At 46.6% G+C, this 13,466-nt stretch overlaps 1 protein-coding gene across 1 annotated transcript in view; it reads right to left on the bottom strand.

Moving 5' to 3' along the window:
• MTIF2 (mitochondrial translational initiation factor 2) overlaps positions 1 to 13,466 on the bottom strand; it is a 350,344-nt gene that overhangs the window by 189,954 nt on the left and 146,924 nt on the right. The window contains exon 7 of the mRNA XM_069234182.1: positions 3,422 to 3,561. Coding sequence (XP_069090283.1) covers positions 3,422 to 3,561 — 140 coding nt within the window. The remainder of the gene's footprint in view (positions 1 to 3,421; positions 3,562 to 13,466) is intronic.

The raw sequence follows: 13,466 nt of genomic DNA, 5'->3' as shown, positions 1-13,466 counted from the left end.
AGACCGAAGAACGCAACTAAGGCAAGACCAGCCTTGGGTTCTGGTTCAGAGACAACCAGGATTGGCAAGTTGGGCTAGACTGCTTCCAATGGAGCAGGACCATGGCTGACTTCCATATGATTGGGTCTAATCTGAAGTGGCATGATGGGCAAAAAGAACAATATAGAGTGGGACGTGCCCCAAATAATTACAAGTAGTTGAGATTATTTCAAGCATTTTGTAGGAAAATGGCTCCTTGTTGCAGTTACCCCCTCACCCCCAACTTTTTGCCTGATATTGATGCTTACTTGACTGAGAGTGTGCTGGGACCCTGCAACCAGGCCCCAGCACCAGTGTTTTCACTAAAAATGTACCATTGTTTCCACAATTGGCACGCAGATAGGTCCCTTGTAAAATGTACCAGTGGTACCAGGGGGCCCTGTGACCAGGGAAGGTCCCTAACGGCTGCAGCCATTGGCTACTGCCCTGTGACCATAACACACCCCTAAATTCAGTATTTAGGGGCGACCCTGAACCCAGGATTTTAGATTCCTGATGATCTACGAAGAAGGACTGCTTAGCTGAAAAACCCAGCAGAAAAGAAGGAAGACGACAACTGCTTTGGCCCCCGCACTACCAGCCTGTCTCCTTCTTCAGAGAACCAGCACCAGCGACACATCCTAAGGGCCCAGCTACCTTTGCCGACTCAGGGGACTACCCTGCAACCACAAAGGATCAAGAACTCCCATGGACAGCAGACCTGTCCAACCACGAAAGAAGAAACCATCTTTAAAGGGACTTTCACCTCACTCCAGAAGCACGAGTCCCCACCACTCCGCACCCGACGCCCCTGGCCTGTGTCCAGAGAAACCGACTACCCAGAGAGAATCCCGATGTGTCTAACGACGTGCCCATCCTGGGCTGACCTCCCTGAACCCCCATGACGACACCTGCAGAGGGAATCCCGAGGACACCCCTGACTGCGAATGCCCGGGATGAAGATATCCGACGTCCGGAGAAGCACTGCACCTGCATGCCCATGAGAAACCGACCACCAGTGCAGCAGTGACCAGCAGGTGTCCCTCACCCTTGCACAGTCTGTGGCTGGCCCGAGAAGCCCCCCCCAGAGCCCTGCCTGCAACGTCTGAGTGACCCGACACCCTGTTTGCCCACTGCTACTGGCTGCCCCTCTGCCGCTGAGGGTGTGTTTTGTGTGCCTACTTGCCCCTTCCCCCCCTCCCCCAGTGCTCTACTAAAACTCCCTGGTCTGCCCCCTGAGGACGCATGTACTTACCTGCTACCAGACCGGAAATGGAGCGCCCCCATCTCAATAGGCACCCATGTTATTTGGGCTCCTCTTTGACCTCTGCACCTGACCAGCCCCGTATTGCTGATGCTGGGTGTTTGGGGTTGACTTGAACCCCAATGGTGGGCTACCTATGCCCCAGAGACTGAACTTGTAAGTGCTTTACTTACCGTAATAACTAAACTGTACTTACCTCCCCCCAGGAACTGTTGAAAATTGCACGGTGTCCACTTTTAAAATAGCTTATTGCCATTTTATGAAAAATTGTGTACATTACTGTTTTGGTTCAAAGTTCTAAGTATTACTATGCAAAGTACCTTCCATTTAATGTACTTACCTGCAAATAATATTTTTCTCATATGCTTGTGTGTGTACAACAAATGCTAAAACTACCCTCTGATAAGCCTAACTGCTCAACCACACTACCACAAATAGAGCATTAGTATTATATATTATTGTCTCTGTCAAGGCTCCTGGGGAACCCCTGAACTCTGTGCACACTATATCTCATTTTGATATAGTATATACAGAGCCAGCTTCCTACACGTTTTTTTCATATTCTTCAGTCTGAGGTGTCTAAACCTGAGAAAATTATTTATCTCTCCTTGTCCTGACTTGCCATCTTTGATTGTCTCACCAAAGAGTCCTAAGGTCCTCTGGAAGTGCTGCCAATACCTTGCTGGCTTACAGATTTGCCAGGCTGGCCGAAGAAAACATCTTGCCACAGGCATCAAGCCATTCTATCTTGGGAATTGGTCAGAAACTTGCACAATGAGATTAATGGTCCAAGCTTGCACAATGAGATTTTCTAGATTAGGGTGCCTGGTGAGAAAATCTAGGTCATTTGGAGCAGGCATGTGGATCAGGCATGTGGATTAACAGCTGGGCAAGAATAAAACTTCATTTTAATAAGGTAGCCATCGAAGTATTCGTGAGGACATCACTGAATGAAAGAAAGGGCTTTGGTGTTGCTATTCCAGGCTGCAAAGTTTCTGTCAAAACATTTGTCTTAGTCTCAGCAGAAGGCAACTGCAATCCTAGTACCTTTGCTACCCTCAAAACCAGTACTGGCAGTGAGGAACTTTCTTTCATTAATGGTCCATGTGATGAGCCAAGCTCTGTTGATGTTGAGCCCACAGGCATTTTGTAAATCAAGGTGTAAGGCATCATCAGTAAAACGAGGGGGGAGCAAACCTCCTTCCCCCGTTCAACATAATTATCAGCAACATGTGGTGTACCATGTCCTGGTACAGAATCAGTCAGAGTCAAAAAGAAAATGGAGCCTCCACTGATTATTCAGTCGTGGCAGAGACACCAGATTAGAGTCAGTCTGTAGGACAACTGGTTGCACTACTGTAATGTCATAGCATGACATCAGTCAAGCTAAATTCAACATCAGTTTGGGAGCTGCCATAGACTTCTGATCATCAACTGGAATAAGTACAATTGGTATCTGCATCGAGAAGAAAGGGATCAGGGTGAATCACAGGGTCAGAATGTAAGTCTGTATCTGACTTAGTAGAGGCCCAGTAATGGGTCCCAAGGAGACAGACCGTGGTGGGGAAGGACACGCCAGAGGTAACCTCACTGGAGACCACTGTGGTTTCATGGAGCCTGAAGGTACACAAGACGAAGCCAGAAGCGCACTTAAGATTTGCATCATAGCCTGTATGAACAGCTTATGGTGGTACTGCTAGAAAGTTCTCTAGATCTACTTCGGAGCCTGGGAGATATTTCTGTATTTCCGAGGAATTGACTGTCAGAAGTACCAAGCAGGAGGAAAAAACTGCTATGCACTAAGGTTCTAGAACTCACAACACATAGCTTGCAAATACCTTCATTCTTCAGGAATAAGCTGAAGACCATCCTCTTTAAAGAATTCCTGTCCATAAGTAAATATTTTGATTGCTTATCCCACTTGTATGCCAACAAAGAAAACCCTCCCATGGATAAAGTATTTACTTGGCCTTGCTTTGTACCCCTGCTGTCTTCAGTTGTACACTTTTCTGATGCTTTAAAACTAGGCTTACTCTGTACTAATACCCATAACCATACATACATACAGTGCTTCCTCCTGGAAAAATAATGCAAAAAAATAATGACTTTCTCATGTTCATTAAAAGAGTAATGTTTTACCGTAAGGGCTGAAATACGTATAGCCTGAACTTCGCCTCCATAATCTTCACACACCACATCGTGGGCAAGCAATTCTTTCTTCACCCTTTCAGGATCAGCTTCAAATTTGTCACACTTGTTAACAGCAAGGATGATTGGAACTAGAAAGAAGTGAATGGCAAACAGGTTTAGTTTAAAGTGTCTAGTGTCTCTTCAGAAGGAGACTTGGGTGATACAGTGCAAAATAATATCTTTCTACTGGTATGGTCAGTCATCTCCTCCTCAAAGTACAACGATGTCCTTAGTCGCAAGGTGAAGCACTAGACAAAAAGAGCTAGAACAGCAATAAACTCTGGGAGCCTGATATATGTGGGCAACAAATAGCCCTCACAAGGATGTCCACATGCTTCCACACGTTGGTCCTTTTCTTCTACTAGAGAAATTGGATGCGTCTTCACAACTTGCAGTTTTTTGTTTACAGATTTGTCCCACCTTAAGCCAAGGTGCTTCCTCCTCTGTGACTTTCCCCTAGCTGCCTCCATCTGTGTGTGCTAAGGATGCCTGCTATAAGTAGTGAAACTAGTGTCTTCAACTGAGTGGCATTTTGTTGCCAGAGGCCCTTTCACCATGAGACTTCTTTTCTTCAGAAAATGTAATGAGCAACTGAAGTGTGTCCACTGGACCATAATTTATCTGGTACTAGTAACCATAAGGTAAATCATCAAAACAATCAATGAAGCACTTAGTGTGAGGGGGCTGTCTGAGGTGATGCCTAGGCTGTACAGGTAAGTAGTCATAAGATGAAAATAAGTTACATACCTGTAACTGTAGTTCTCCAGTATTGGTATCTTTCATAGATTCACATGCTTGAATCATTCTCCGTTGTCGAAGTGGGAGTCCTGTGGTACATAGAAAGCAGTAAATTAAAAATACATTCACTTTAATAGCTTATCGGTGTTATTAGAAATGATCCAAAGTCCAGCCAATCAGGCGAGAACACCCTTTAGAACCTCCAGTCTCTCAGATTTTCAATCACAAGTGCTGTATAAGGGAAGAAGACATGAGGTGAACCTCTATCGGGAGGTGGGTGGTTCTCATGTGAATCTATGAAAGATACCAATATTGGAGAACCACAGTTACAGGTAAGTAACTTATTTTATTCTCCAGTATTGGGGTATCTTTCATAGATTAACATGCTTGAATCAAAATAATTAGCAGTAAACATAAAATATCCATATAAACATATATATTAGTGGATGGTGGGTAAAGAACTATTGTATCACCTTATGCAAATAAATGTCATGAAACTGCTTGTCATACTGCTCTGTCCATCCTGTCTGCGGCATCCAGGCAGTAGTGCTGAGTGAAGGTGTGGCTGCTAGACCACGTTGCCACTCAGCATATTTGCTGTATAAGCACTCCTGCGAAGAGAGCTATGGAGGTGGATACAGTTCTGGTGGACTGAGCTTTGGCATTGGCTGTCAGTGGCTTTCCTGCTGGCTGGTGACAAAAGTGTATGGCGGTGGCTAACCACCGAGCTATAGTCTGTTTGGAAAAAGGATACACTTTTCTTAGTTGTCCATAGCCTACAAACAATTGATCAACCTTGCGAAAGCTGCTAGTCTTTTGTATGTAAAATGTGAGACATATCATGATATCTAAGGAATGTAGTGCTCTTTCTGCAGGAGTTTGGGAAGAAACTCTTCAATACTACTGGCTAATTCAGATGAAAGCCTGAGGGAAACTTTAGGGCTAAATTTAGGATTAGTTCTAAGGATGACCGTGTCCGACTTAAATTGAAGAAAAGGTTGAGAGATTGTGAATGCCTGAATGTCACTGACCCACTTTGCTGAGGTAAGCGCTAGGAGACGCGCTGTCTTCCAGGAAATATATTTCAATTCTGCTCTGTGAATAGGCTTAAAAGGATGCTTCATCATTTGCGAAAGTACAATATTGAGGTGCCAGGGAGGAGAGGGGATTTTAATTGGAGGAAACAATCTGAATAGTCCTTTCAGGAATTGTTTTACTATTCTGGGGGGCCATAAAGACGGTGAACTAGTGGTACGACGAAATGGCTATAGGTGAACCTTGATGGATGAGTGGGAGAGACCTGATTTTGCCAATTAAGAAGATAATGAAGTATCTGTTCTGGAGAAGATGTCAGAGGGTGGACATTGGAATCCTTACACCATATACAAAATCTTTTCCATTTGAGTTGATATGTTTTATTGGTAGCCTGGGCCCTAGCATTAGTGAGCACTTCACAACAGTCTATTGGAATATTTAGGTCAGCAAATTCATTGAATTCAGGAGCCAGGCCGATACCTGAAGAGAAGTCGGGTTGGGATGATGGACTTGGTCCCGACTCATCGTAAGCAAGTTCAGTATTGGTTTCAGCAGAATATGAGGTTGTTCTGAGAGGAGCAGGAGCTCCATGAACCAAAACTGAAATGGCCATCTGGGAGCTATCAGTAATAGCCAGCAAGGTTCTTTCTTCATCTTATTTAGAATTCTCGGGATTAGCGGCAGCAGGGGAAAAGCGTAAGCATAGACCCTCTCTCCAGTTGCCAGCTTGCGTAGTACTGGCACTTCTTGTTTTCCTTTGTCGCAAAGAGGTCCAAACTGGGCTTGCCCCAATGAAGAAAAAGATGAATTAGAGTTGCCTGGTTGAGCTCCCATTCATGGGAGGTTGTAGAGGTCCTGTTAAGGAGTCCGCCAGGGTGTCTGATACTCCAGGAATGTGTTCTGCTCTAAGAGTTATGTGATGTATGCCCAATGTCATATTTCTTGTGCCTGAAGAGAGCGCGCTGGTGATTTTGTACCTCCCTGCTTGTTGAGGTAATGCATGCTTGTGGTGGTGTCGGTTTGGACCAAAACCAATGAGACCCTGATCTTGGTAAGGAAGGACTTGAGTGCTAGGAACACAGCTCTTAGTTCTAACAAGTTGATGTGGATCATTTCTTCCTGGGTCGTCCATTTCCCTCTCACTGTCAGTTCTTTGAGGTAAGCACCCCATCCCTCCAGAGACGCATCTGTGGTCAGCACATGTTCCAGGCTTTGATTCCAAAACGAGAGACCTTCAGAGATGTAGGGGGTCTTCAACCACCATTCCATGGCCTGTTTCAATATTGGGGTTATTTGGACATTGTTGTCCTAAGATCTGTTTATTTGTTTCCAATGACTGTCTAAGTGTTGCCTGTGTGGTCTCATGTGGAGACAGTGGTTTGGTCTCAACGGAATGCGCGAGGAGAGCATTCCCAGAAAACATTTGTAAATCCGGACAGAAGTGGACTTTCTTTTGCTGAGGCGAAGTGCTAGACTTCAAATCCTTTTCTGCCTGTCCTGAGAGGCAAAAGCTTTTACAGCTCCTAGAAAGGTGATGTTGGTTGACGACGATAGGGGAGACCTTTGGTAGTTGACTGAGAGGCCTGAACTCTGGAAGAGGGACAGTGTGGGAAAGTACCATCTTGCCTGGCATGTTACCCCCATTTTTACATATATGTAAGTTTGTTTTTGCCTGTCTCACTGGGATCCTGCTAGCCAGGACCCCAGTGCTCATAGTTTGTGGCCTGAATGTGTGTAACTGTGTAGTGACTAACTGTGTCACTGAGGCTCTGCTAACCAGAACCTCAGTGGTTATGCTCTCTCTGCCTTTAACATTGTCACTATAGGCTAGTGACCATTTTCACCAAATTCTAATTGGCACACTGGAACACCCTTATAATTCCCTAGTATATGGTACCTAGGTACCCAGGGTATTGGGGTTCCAGGAGATCCCTATGGGCTGCAGCATTTCTTTTGCCACCCACAGGGAGCTCAGACAAATCTTACACAGGACTGCCACTGCAGCCTGAGTGAAGTAACACACAGGTTATTTCACAGCCATTTTACACTGCGCTTAAGTAACTTATAAGTCACCTATATGTCTTACCTTCACTTAGTGAAGATTAGGTGCAAAGTTACTAAGCTTGAGGGCACCCTGGCACTAGCCCAGGTGCCCCCACATAGTTCAGGGCAATTTCCCCGGACTTTGTGAGTGCAGGGACACCATTACACATGTGCACTACATATAGGTCAATACCTATATGTAGCTTCACGATGATAACTCCGAATAAAGCCATGCAACATTTCTAAGATCATGGAATTGTCCCCCCATGCCAAATCTGGTATTGGGGTGCCAATCCCATGTATCTCCGGGGCTCCACTATGGTCCCCGGGTACTGCAAAACCAGCTCTCTGAGGTATTCTCTGCAGCTACCGTTGCTGCCAACCCACAGACAGGGTTCTGCCCTCCTGGGGTCTGGGCAGCCAGTCCTAGGAAGGCAGAACAAAGAATTTCCTTTGAAAGAGGGTGTTACACTCTTTGGAAATAGGTGTTAAGGGCTGGGGAGGAGTAGCCTCCCCCAGCCTCTGGAAATGCACAGATGGTGCCCTCCTTGCATAAACCAGTCTACACCGGTTCAGGGAACCCCCAGTCCCTGCTCTGGCATGAAACTGGACAAAGGAAAGGGGAGTGACCACTCCCCTGTCCATCACCACCCCTGGGGTGGTGCCCAGAGCTCCTCCAGTGTGTCCCAGACCTCTGCCATCTTGAATCCAGAGGTGTGAGGGCACAGTGAAGGCCACTGAGTGGCCAGTGCCAGCAGGTGATGTCAGAGACCCCTCCTGATAGGTGCTTACCTCATTAGGTGGCCAGTCCTCCTCTGAGGGTTATTTTGGGTCTCTCCTGTGGGCTTTTCCTCAGATAACGACTTACAAGAATTCACCAGCGTTCCCCTGCATCTCCCTCTCCGACTTCTACCAAGGATCGACCGCTGACTGCTCCAGGACGCCTGCAAAACTGCAACAAAGTAGCAAGAAGACTACCAGTGACATTGTAGTGCCTAATCCTGTCGGCTTTCTCAACTGTTTCCTGGTGGTGCATGCTCTGAGGGCTGTCTGCCTTCACCATGCACTGGAAGCCAAGAAGAAATCTCCTGTGGGTTGAGGGAATCTTCCCCCTGCTCCAGCAGGCACCAAATTTCAGCGTCACAGATACTCCGGGACCCCTCTCTTCCTGCCAAGCGTGGCCCCTGGAACACAGGTGGTGGACCCAAGTGACCTATACTGTCCAGTGGTCCAACTGTCCAAATTTGGAGGAGGTAAGTCCTTGCCTCCCCTCTTCAGACAGTAATCCTGTGCACCGCATGAACTACAGCTGCTAGGGCTTCTGTGGACTTTTGAACGGAATCCTTTGTGCACAGCCTAGCCCAGGCCCCCAGCACTCCGTCCTGCATTGCTCAACTCACTGAGTTGACCTCCGGCTGAGTGGGACCCTCTTCTGTAGTGTTGAGACTACCGCCGTGCTCAGTTTTCTTGAAACGGTGTTCAAGTACTTCGGTGGGTGCTGCCTTCTTGTGCGTGGGCTCTATGTGTTGCTGAAGGCCCTCTCTGTCTCCTCTTCCAAGTGGCGACATCCTGGTCCTTCCTGGGCCCGGGCAGCAACTTCAACAGCAACCTTTGCAGCTAGCAAAACTTGTCTCCAAAAGAAACAACGCTGCATCCTCCAGCACTCCGTGGGACATCTTCTGCACAAAGGAGAAGTTCCTGGCACCTTTTGTTGTTGCAGAATCTTCAGCTTCTTCCATCCGGAGGCAGCCATTTTGCACCATCATCCGGGGTTTAGTGGGCTCCTGCCCCCCTGGACACTTTCACGACTCTTGGACTTGGTCCCCTTCCTTTGCAGGTCCTCAGGTCCCAGAACCAGTCTTCAGTGCTCTGCAGTCTGTTGTGGTCTTTGCAGAATCCTCTATCACGAGTTTAGTGTGTTTCTGGAGAAGTAGTATCACTTTAATCCTACTTTTCAGGGTCTTTGGTTAGGGTATCTTGGCACCCTTAGTGTTTTCTTACACCCCCAGTGACCCTCTACACACTACACTAACCTAGGGATCCATTTGTGGTTCGCATTCCACTTTCAGAGTATATGTTTTGTGTTGCCCATAGGCCTATTGCATCCTATTGTATTCTACAGTGTTTACATTATTTTTCTGTTTACTTACCTGTTTGTGTGTATATTTTGTTTATTTTACTTACCTCCTAATGGAGTATATCCTCTGAGATACTTTTGGCACATTTTCACTAGAATAAAGTACCTTTATTTTTAGTAACTCTGAGTATGGTGTTTCTTAGGATATAGTGCCTATATGATATAAGGGGTATAGTAGGAGCTTTGCATGTCTCCTATTTCAGCCTAAGCTGCTCTGCTATAGCTACCTCTATCACCCTAAGCTGCTAGAACACTACTAATCTACTAATAAGGGATAAATGGACCTGGCACAAGGTGTAAGTACCATCAGGTACCCACTATGAGCCAGGCCAGCTTCCTACAGACAGACATGTTGCTGTGTCTATGGCTGCCCTGGACACTGTTTGTGCTTTTATTAGCCAATCATCCAAGTATGGAAACACTTGAACTCCTTTTTGTCTGAGGTATGCTACCACCGGAGCTAAGACCTTGGTGAACACTCGAGGCGAATGGTAACACTCTGAATTGGTAGTGGGTGCCTGCTACCTTAAAGCGTAAGAATTTCCTGTGGCTGGGGTGAACAGGGATATGGAAATAGGTCTCTTGGAGATCTAAGGCCGTCATGTAAACCTCCTGGTTGAGCATTTGTAATACATCCTGAAGAGTGATCATCCGAAATGACCGATTTTTCAGGAATTTGTTTAAACATCAAGGATCTAAGATGGGGGCGTCAGTCTCTTGTCTTTTTCCATATGAGGAAGAAGCAAGAGTAGAAGCCGGTTCCCCTCTGAGACTTCGGTGCGATCTCTATTGCTCCCTTGTCTATCATTGCGGAAATTTGTAAAAAGGAGCTCTTTTAAGTGGGCAGGTGGGGGTTCCTCGTGCTGGTACCTCTGGAGGAGGTTGTTGAAATTCCAGGGTATGTCCTTTGGTGATAATATCGAGAACCCATCGTTTTGAGGTGATCTGGGACCACTGGCAGGAGAAGCTGGAAATTCTGCCCCCTATCTGAGAGTTGGAATAGGGGTTGGAGGCAGGCACCTGGTCGAGGTCAGTATTTTCTTGCTGTGTCTTTGCCCCTATAAGAAAACTTTCCTCTTGTGGTATGTCTGTAGGCTGCAGATGGTGGTTGCCTATGGGATTGTTGCTGTTGTTGATTGGTGGCTGAACGAAACTGGCCCTGTTAAGGTTGGTACGGTCTATACTGGGGTAGGCCACCTGTGCAGGAACAAAGTCCTCTGTCTCTTGCCCCTCGAAAGGCCTGCCTATTGAATTGTATTGTACCCAACGATCTAGCTGTGTCCGTTTTTACTGATCATCGACATGCTTGCTAAACAGTGGTTTCCTATCATATGGCATACCCAAAACCTTCATATGAACCTCTGGGCGGAAGGAAGTGGCCTTTAGCCAACCCTGTCGTCTTAGCACTGCCGCTCGGGCTAGCTGGCGCAAACCTGCGGACAACACATCTATTGCACAGTCTATGATCTCAGCAGAGATCTTTCTACCTCTTGCAATATCTTTCTAGCTTCAGCCTTAGCATCCTCGGGAAGGAGATCGATGTATTGGGAGATGTCCGACCACATATGGTGGTTGTACCTGCCTAGAATCATCAACGAGTATTCTGCCCTGACCATTGTAGCTGCTATTGTGGAAAACATTTTTTCTATTGTATCTAAGCACCGTCCGTCCTTATCCGGGGGCGCGGAAAGTGCAGAGGATGGATTTCTGGACCTACACTGGGCTGCCTGAGTTATTACGGAGTCAGGTTTGGGTTGACCAATTAAACAAGCTGGCAAATTTTCTGGCGCTTTGTATTTCTTGTCCAGTCTAGGAAGTACCACTGGTATGGAGGATGGGGTCTACATTACTTTGAGGTCCACTTCCCAGATTAAGTCTACAATCGGGATCGCATGAACTGACTTTCTGGTGTCTTCCTTAAAGTTACAAAGGAAGCAATCCGACATATAAGAGCGGCCCGTCCCCTCTGATGCAACCTCGAGCCCAGTGGGCTCAGGAGGGTCCCCTACTCGTCTTCCGCAGTTGGATTCACGCAAGACACCAGTCAGGCCCGTTGGATCCATGGACAGATTTGGACTGGTGCCTGTTGAGCCACCTCGACCTTCCTTGGTGCTGGCTTCACTGCCAACTTTCCCAGTGCCCACTGGGGGCACAGGCTCCATACTGATCCCGACATTTACATGGAGCCAGATGGGTGTCTTCCGTAACCGTTCCCAGTGCTGACTGTGGCCAGACTACTCATGTCAGAGCTTATGTCCTATTCATATGGGCTAGTGCTTGGGGATGCCCTGGAGGGACCACTGTACTCTCATGGACATCAGCCCCTAGATGTCACCGAGGACACCTGGTGTGAGGATTTGGCAGATGACAGCTGACTGGACAGCTCCTCAGATGCTGGCCTGGTCTCTCCTCCTACCATGGCTACAGAGAAGGGTGCTTCATTTGCTACTGTGATAAGAACAGGGGCCAAGGTCCTGGAACTTCAGCTGCCCTTTGTGGCTGTCAAGCCGGACATCTTGATGGAGATGCTTTAACCGGAAGTCCCACCTTCTGAACCGCTTCTCCCGTTTAACAAAGTCCTCATGGGCGTCCTACTCTGTGTCTGGTCCAAGCCGTGCACAGGGGCTCCTGTGAATAGGACAACTGCCCGCTGCCATAAACCCTGCCCCTAGGTGACCCCGATTTCCTCAACCAGCACAACACCCTGGACAGCTTGGCTGGGTGCAATCCTTATAATGTCCCCAATAAACTGCAATCGTACTTCCTTATGCAATATTGACGAGGGAAAATTACAGGGAAGCGAGAGTAATCTATGCAGAAATTTGCTCTCACTGGTTTGTAAAACTGAGTAATCTGTGTACCCCCATAAACCCGCACCATATGTGGCTGTTGCTACAGATCTAGCTCTATAGATAGTGAGCACATCGTCCACGGGTCTGGACCCTAGCTTAGAGCCAAATTTAAAGATGCCCCTATAGTCTGTTGCATCCGTGTGACCACTCACACTTTTCAGATGGGCCCTCGTGCCTTGAGAGTCATATGTGATCCCTAACTACTAGAAGTTGGGACCAATTTTAAGAAATGTGTCACCAAAGGTACTCTACTACGTGGTCGCCCACATAACATAGCATAGCATATGATTTGGTTTTATTTGTTGACAACCCTAAATCAGACATGAATTCCACAAAACAGTCTAATAATTTTTGAAGTCCTCTTCTGTTTGTGCCAATAATACGCAATCATCTGCATACGTCAGGACCAGCAAATAGTGTGTCTCTACCCTCGGTGGATCTACACCCACTGTAATCAAATGTTTTTCTAACTCATTAATATAAAAACAAAAAAAAGTGGGGGCCACCAGGCACCCTTGCCTAACTCCCTTTTTAATCTTAATATATGGAGTACACACGCCTAGTAGCCCAAATCTAACCATACCTACCTACCTACATCAGTATGCAGTTGAGACAAAACATGAACAACTTTCGGATTAGCCCCCTTATTTAAAAGCATGGTCCACAATTTTCCCCTCAAGACACTGTCAAATGCTGCACTTAAGTCCATGAATGCCAGGAAGAGAAAACCCTCTGATCTACTGTCCCTAGGGCTTGTCTAAAGCAAAACTGCACTGAAGAAATGATCTGGTTTTCCATTGCAAACGTCCCCAGATGATCCCAAAAAAAATTCTGCCCAGAATCTTCGCAGTTGAGTCTAATAATGAGATAAAGTGATAACAATGAGGATTGCTCCTATCTCCCTTTTTAAAGATACAGATGATTATCTCACAAGACCATGACTTGGGTAGGACACCCTTAATCGCACTCCTAAGCGCATTCAACAAGAGGCGCCCACAATGCCAGATTGTCTTCATACAGATGGACTGGAACACCATCGGAACCAGGTGCGTTACAGCTTTTTGATCTATTTACTACAGAGATAACATCCCCAGGCGAGGTTGTGAAATGATTAGAACTCACACAACTTCAAAATGCAGCCTTCACTGGATCTTACATTATAAGAATCATATAACTCCTTAAAGTGATG

Source organism: Pleurodeles waltl, chromosome 5 (genome assembly GCF_031143425.1).
Source record: "Pleurodeles waltl isolate 20211129_DDA chromosome 5, aPleWal1.hap1.20221129, whole genome shotgun sequence".
NCBI lineage: Eukaryota > Metazoa > Chordata > Amphibia > Caudata > Salamandridae > Pleurodeles > Pleurodeles waltl.
Note: the sequence above shows the minus strand (reverse complement) of the source record. Positions and strands in the feature narration are given on the sequence as shown.